This window comes from Rhea americana, unplaced genomic scaffold, assembly GCF_003343005.1.
Source record: "Rhea americana isolate MKP2758 unplaced genomic scaffold, rheAme1 scaffold_53, whole genome shotgun sequence".
Taxonomy (NCBI): Eukaryota; Metazoa; Chordata; class Aves; order Rheiformes; family Rheidae; genus Rhea; species Rhea americana.
In genome coordinates, this window is record NW_028186679.1 from 5372847 (window position 1) to 5380564 (window position 7718).

Sequence of the window (7718 nt, forward strand, 5' to 3'; positions counted from 1 at the left end):
TGATAGAGAAGTGGGATTTGATGACCGCTCTTACTGTTCTAAAGGGGTGTGGGTTACATTTATTTTCTAAGCCCTTATTTTGACTTTCAAGCTTATTCCCACAGCCAGAGATGCCTGAGACACTGTTCTAAGCATGAGAGAAGCATTCCATGAACAAACTCTTACATATTTAAGAAAATGATTAATGGTTAAGAAAGGATCTCTAGCACGTGAAGAATCATGCATACTCATCATGCATCCCATCATACCACATTTTGCTTCTTTGCTTGTATTTTTCTATAATACCTTAAATACAAGACCTTTGTACTTAAAATAATCTACCAGTTACTTGCAATTCTAGGGGGAAAAAGGAGATTTTTTTTCTTCACAATGAACCCAATACATTACTGTGATTTTCATATTAAAATTAACTGTCTTATCTATGTTCTATGCAGCAGTTGACTGTAATTAGGTAGCTAAAAATAAAGGGCTGAATCACAATATGCAGACGTTGGCCAGTAAAAGCAGCAACACGGGGCAGTCTTTTTCATAGCACACAGTGGCCCTAGCTAAAAGTAGAACAACCAAACTGGAACCAATGTCTGTGCAGCCCCATACACTGCCTCCAACAGTAACAACCTCAAAACCCAGCAYGAATAGCTGCCTGTGAGGAACCATAAACCATAACACAACAGGCTCCCATCCTGCAAGCAAGCCTGTTTATGAAGTTTTGCTCACGGGAACATTCTTACTGGATTTCTGCAGAACTTCTTACACAAGTAACGTTATGTATAAATGTGTTTACAAGATCAAAACTGTAGCTTGGTTTATTAGTCAGATGCGTGAAGTTCTTTCAAATTGGCTGAGTCGCTTGAGACAAGAAACACAACACATGCACTTATGTTCTACAGCTTCTTAAAATACCTGGCAGACGATGAGAGACCTTAAAAATAACCTTCCAAAGTAATCTTGTAAAAAAAAGGTTCATCCAGCAGAGTCTTRACAAAGCAAAGAAAGGCTCTGCTTTCTAACTCTGACTTGAAAGTACATTATGCAACCTTTATTCAGTCCGTGTAACGAAATAAAATACGGGAATCATAGCAAGTATTACAGGTATGCATAGCAGTTTCTTGATAATTAACAGTTTCATATACAATTATCTCAAGTTATTACAAACAGATGACATTAACATCAGTCAGTGAAAGCCTTTGATTTTTACGAGATTTTGCCTCAATACACAAAAAGCATGCCTCCATAACATTAATCCTCTAACACACATGACAAACAGAAGGCACGGCTAATCACTATATGCAAAATACTCTCATCTGGAAAAGGAAACACAAAACATAGCAAATGACCAACTATCTACAACCAGGAGACCAATCTTCAGTGGAAATCTTAAAATGCTATTCACCAATCACTCCCATAGTATTTTATACCAAAGCAGAGAAAAGCAGTACACACAGGGTGCACCTGAACCTTTACTAATTATAGCGGGCAAAACAACACCAGCATTGAGACAGATACCAAAGACAAATCCTTAAAAACTAGCCCACTGGTCTCATTCAAAGAATAAAGCAAAGGTGCTTAGGCATTAAAGTCACTGAAGTACAGTTAGGTCTTGAAACAAAAATAATGATGCAAGAAAGAAAGAGAGAACAAAGCAAAGAGAAAAAAATACTGAGTTGGAATGAAGCTTACATGAYCTCAGCAACCACAAACAAACAACCAACTATAAGGATCAAAGAACACCTAAAAGTAAAGGAAAAGATTGATCCTGAAAGCTTACAGAACTGCTAGATAGATCAGCAAYGAGAGACAGTACAGTAAGCATTTTCTCCTCGCCATGCAAAAGCTTTGAAAGACTTTTTAAAATGAATGTACATTAGATGATAAATAGACTCATAAGACAATGCAGAATATGCAGGTCCAACTCCATTATTCTCTTGAAAAAATAAGGTTTTGCTACTTGAATCAATTTCTTACAAGAAGGCAACTGAGAACRTTCCTGTAGATAAAACCTTCTGGTTAAAGACCAGACTTGCCATCACTAACAAACCATACCCTCCAGCTGATACCCCCAAAAGCAATACCTTCCAGATGCTGTAGCCTCTAACATCTGCTAAATTATTGTAAACCCTCAGACCTAYTACTTGAACAAAATAATCTGAGGTCTTTGGATATAAAGGGTCAGCTACAGAAAAAGACATGAATATTTCAGATTTTTGCACCATAAATCAGAATAATCTCATAAAGGAGGGGTGGCTAGCCTTTTATCCTATGCAATATATACCCAAAGTCTTCATACAGTAAGGCCTGGAAGATGTACACCTTGGTGATGAGCTTCCAAGCAMCCCATACCTCTACTCTGAGAATTGGGGCAACAGGGCAATGTCTCCCAGCTTGTCCCTATCTCTTGACCGGKATTTCAGGTCACCCTCCATGGGCAACACTGGTGCAGCCCTGCGACATACATTCAGTGAAGAGGTTGTGGCGTTCTCCATACCACAGAGAAGAATCGCACAGAAGAGTAGCTATCCAAATGTGGATTTCTTCCAACAGAGACGATTTGCTATCATGACACAATTTGAAAAAGATAAGGGCTCAATTCAGAAATATTATCAAGAGTGAGGATCTCCATATACAGTCACACAAGCTGTTGAGGCTGTTAAGTCCATTCCAGAGTCCTTTTTATAAATCCTCCATCTATACCAAAGTAAATTCAACAGAAGGAGGCACCTGGCCTGCTCCCCTCCTGCCTGCAACCCAGGACCCAGTTTCAAGTCTGCTGCACACCTATCTGCCCTGCAGCACCAGTGATTAAGATACCTGTTTTCAATTCAGCAAAACGGGCAAGTAACAGTAGCAGATGTTAAAATCARTGCCTAAACTCCACTGTACCTCTTACAGCCTTTTAAGATTGGTGACCTGTAGGCCAGGTGCCTGCTCCTCCATCCCTCAATCTCCATGAATTTGCATATTTATCTTAAACAAGTAAACAGAAAAAGAGATCTGACCCTATGACAGAAAGAGGTATTTGCAGTCAGCAATGGGGAATCTTCCCTCTGCAAAGCAGGGTGTGTTGCCTTGCTGACAGAGACTAAGGCAAAAACACTGATTCTGATTGCTTTGTGTTATTTTGAAACTCTTCTATCCTGGAACAGAAAAGAATTGAGTAAAAGAAACAGCTGAAAAATAATTGTAACTCCAGAGAATCCAAGGTTGGAAAAGTACAGGAACTTTCATCCATAGCATTTGATTTATAAACCTAAAGACAAAGCAAGGCAAAAATAGAGATACTATTCTCTAGAAGATGGTTAACAGATACTCAAATTAATTGGAACTAAAAATACTGAATTGTTTCAAAGGACTTTACAATCCAGGAAAATGTAAAAAACAACGATTATAGCTCATATATGCTGATGATATAAAATACCCAACTGAAAGAAATGAGCACGCAAGACTACCTATTATTGGTAGAGTCCAGGAAAATGCAGAACAAAACGTAAGAGCTGAGAAGRATCATCAGAAAAGTAACAGCTGAAAGTTGAAGGGATTTTTAAGTCAAAAACTATTACAATTTATTTCTGTCATTAAGAGGCACAGTATTGAAAGGAGATCACCATATCAGCAGAGAAAATACTACCCCTTGCTGAGAACCTTGAGAGAGTCCAGCGAACGCAGTTTGCTTTCATCTCCTTCTCATTCGAATACACTATTGTGAGCTACTGCCATATCGCACCTGGCTTCTAGGGGTGCGGGGAGGAGAGGGTAAAACTTTCCATACATCCTTTCAAATGGTTATTGCTATTATTTAAGTAAGCAAGGGGTATAAACTTTGTTTTTTTCAATCAATTACAAGTTAGTCTTGCAAGTTAGTCCTGGGAAATACTCTACCGCAAAATATTTGTTTAAAGAATAAGTAAACAGGGTCTGTGTTGTGATAAATCGGCTTAGCTGAAATAGAGCAGTAGAGGGCAGTGTGATTAATCTGCTGGGAATAAATCTCTGGCTATTCTTCTTATTCCCCATCACCGCAAGACAGCCTGTGCAGGGAAGGTGCTATGCAGCTGAAAAGATAGCTGGAGATCCAGAAAGGGCAACAGTCATAACAGTCACGGGGCTAAATAACTAAGCTACTATTCAGGAGTCACCGAACTGTACATTACTCTAAAATTCACAGCAATCATAATCTACACGGAATGAAAAAYGAACAAACTCGAGCCTAACTCCACAGCTCCCATTTATGTTCTCCAATGCAACTGGACCAGCTACAGCTGAGCTCCGTGCAAAGGGAAGCCTGCGCACATCACAAGCAAGTGCTGCTGGTGCAATGAAGCCTTTCGACTTGAAAGGAGGAAGCATTCAATATAATCAGAACACAAAGGAAATCTAAATCCAAGTGAAAGAAATGAAGGAAACAATCAAGAAGGAAATTATTGTCATTTAAAATGTGTCAAGCCATTAAGATCTACATTGACAGATGATGCATAAGGAGGCAAGAAAAAAACAGTAAAAAAAAAATAATGAGGAATAGGGAAGGATTTATCTAGGATAAGATATGTCCTTCCTGGACAAGGTATTGTTGCCTGCTATAAGGCTCCACTATATTTCCTTTGAAATATCCCATATAAATTACTGATTTGATTTGGTATGACTGTTCGTATGACACAACATAGGAAGCTATATGGTAAGAAAGTAGATACAGAAACCAAATCTAACAATTTCTGGGGACTAAGGGACTTTGAAACAGGACCAGAAAATGATTAAATGAGAGGAAAAGAACAGAACAGAACAGAACAGAACAGAACAGAAAAGAAAAGAAAAGGGACCAAAAATTACCATGAGAAGTATTAATATGCTATGTTACAATAAATACATTTTAGACTAAAGACTAAATCAGCATAGCATCTGAGTTACTTAAAATGATTGAGTATTCTAATTAAAATTTCTAAATTTGAGAAGTTCTTGAAATAAAGAGTTGAAAAGAGAAATTGAATTGATTTAGAAAAACAGATACTCCGAAGCATTTCAGCAGCTTGTAGCTTTTACGATTTCTGAAAATCAAGTGCTGACTTTATCACAAAAGAGTCACACTGACCACTACTACTTTGTACTGGCTTATACATGAAATTGTGAATGAATACACCATTTAACAAGTAAAACGGGCATACATCTGGATAAGCCTGGACCACAAATACCAAAGTATACCACAGCTCCTGTCTAGACTAAGATCAAAATGAGTAGCCATGCATTTTCCAGCAGTATGGACATGGGAGCCCCAGTGTATTAGCTGAAACAGAAACACATATAGATACTCTGCATCTGTTTCAAAGAAATCCCAGGGAGAGTACAGGATAATTGTCAGGATCAACGCCTACAGGGATTTTATTCTCTTTGCAGGTCTTGTTAGAAAAATACACTACAAAAATAAGAAATAGAGTTTATACAGAGGCCATCTAAAAACAGTTCACATAGTCAATACTGTGGAAGTAATTACTCTCAAGGATTGTTAAACATATTCACTCCTCTGCCAAGTTATGACAAGTTTGGCAAAAACCTATGGACAGGCACGAGCCAATATATTGACTATGGTGCACAGCCAGATTAAAAGAAACTCTCCGCTTTGCAGAAGTACAATTCTTGGATAAGAGAAATTTTCAAGCTTGTTACAAGTACACAAAGGCTCTTCAATTATATTTTGCTAAATCATAATTCCCAGAAGTAGCACTTCAGAGAGAATACTTTCAGGAGTGATATCACTCCATAAACTTGCACTTTTTATTTTCTGACGCACCACTTGGCATGAAATGTTTCTAGGATTGATACTCAACTACCTTAGTGAAAAAGATAATGGTAGACATAACTGAAGTACCTGTAGGCAATCTACTTGATGATTCACGTAGTCTCATTAAGCTTCTCTTTCTCACTGTGAGTATGTACTAAAGCAGCAAGATCTTACAATATTGATTTTTTAGAAATCACGTTAATGGAGCAAAAACCCAAATCAGAATAATTGTCTTTCAATGCAGCACATACGATGGAATTAACTGAACATTATTATTCAGACAAAGAGATCTTTTGTTTCCATTTCCTCCTTATACCCTCCACACCAAAGGTTTATGTATGACTAGAATACATTTGCATGCAGAAGATGAGATGCTTGTTTTGCCTAATGGACTTTGGTTCAGAAAACTGAAAATTGTTCACTGAACTGAAAAGCTGCACTATCACTGTCTTGAGAAGTGGTCCTTTTTGGCATAGGCGTTCAAAAACCAATCATATAAAATAGAATACCAGTACTTCACTGGAAACACAAGCAGAGCAGGAGTTAGCAAACTATCCTTCCTCTCTATAGAGAGAAATTCTTTATCTAGTGAAAAGAAGGGGTGAGAATCAACTTTATGATCACTATTTGACATTTGTCCACAGCAGAGACGCACTACCTGACTTTACAGTTGCCAGTTCCGTGCTTAGGGCTGAAAAGAGTAAGAAAAGGGGGTATTTGTAGGTCTGCAATTAGTTCCCTTGCCACTGTTTCTGGAGAAGTTGGCAAAGTACATGGCCCTTCTGAAAGGTCTACTCTACACTTGGAAACTGCAGGCAAATCCACATACAAAGAGATACTTTTTCTCTTAATCTAGTCTCCATGTCAGAGTGTCTGTATTCTGTTCCGCTCTTCGCGATCCTCAGTAAGTAAAGATCAATCAACGAGTCTTTTGACAGACTGACACTGTTCTCCTGTGGCAACCAAGCACTTATGTGATGAAATCAGACTTTTTTTTCAAAGAAAATAAAGGATCAGAGAGAGCTCTGGCAGCAGCAATAAAAGCAGCCACCCCAAAAGGAAAAAAATCCCAATCTATGTCCTAACAAAAACAAGCATGTTTGTAATTTAAAACACATACAATCATATTTTACCACCCTGTTACTGGTTTAAAAATAGCTCCATAAGTCCGTGTGGCCAACTATTGCAAACTCGGAGATATTATGCAACATTCATACACTAAACAGGAACCACCTTTCAAAATATAAAGTCCTCACCGAGCCTGCTACCGCCCACTCCCTGTCCCCCCTCCACCCGTCAGCCTGCACGCAGTGCACATGGAGCTGTTGCAATGTCAGAACCCCCGCCCGGGGCTGCGCGGGGCTGCGCGGGGCTGCGCGGCGCGCACCGCCTTCTCCCGCCTGCAACAGGTGAGCGGGGCGCCGCGCAGCGCGCTGAGCATCAGCCTCCGACCCGACCGGTTACGGGGGAAGCGGGCGCTCCCCGCAGCCTGGCGCAACTGCGCGGAAGGGCAACTCAGCAGCCGCGCGGTCTTGCGCGGGCGCGCTCGGCACCCCGGGGGGTTCCTGGATCTGCAGAGCCTCCGTGGCACGGAGCCCCCCAGTGTGCGCGGTAATCAAACGGCCTGGGGCGGGGGGAGGGGGCAGGCTCTCTGGAGGAGCTGTCAAACTTTTCTGGCGGCGGGAGCTGCAGCTGGAGGACAGCGAGCCCTGGCAGCCCGCTCGCTCCCTCCCCATCTCCCCCGGCGGGAGCTCTGCCCCCCCCGCCCCGCCGCCGCCCGCAGCGCCCCCGCCAACCCGCCCCGGCAGGGCCGAGAGCCGCCGCCGCCCCGCTCCCGCCGCCGCCGCGGTACCTGCGCGGCCGCCGCCGCCGCTGCGGGCAGGGGGTTGTCCAGCAGCTCCATCTGCACCTCCTGCGGCGCGGCGGGAGGCGATTTGGACATGTCGCTCTG

The 7718-nt window shown here is 41.4% G+C and overlaps 1 protein-coding gene across 1 annotated transcript in view; it reads right to left on the reverse strand.

Annotated features, from left to right (window-relative positions):
• CACNB2 (calcium voltage-gated channel auxiliary subunit beta 2) overlaps positions 1–7712 on the reverse strand; it is a 262022-nt gene extending 254310 nt beyond the window's left edge. The window contains exon 1 of the mRNA XM_085318357.1: positions 7620–7712. Coding sequence (XP_085174483.1) covers positions 7620–7709 — 90 coding nt within the window. The 5' untranslated portion in view covers positions 7710–7712. The remainder of the gene's footprint in view (positions 1–7619) is intronic.
• Positions 7713–7718: the final 6 nt, after the last annotated feature.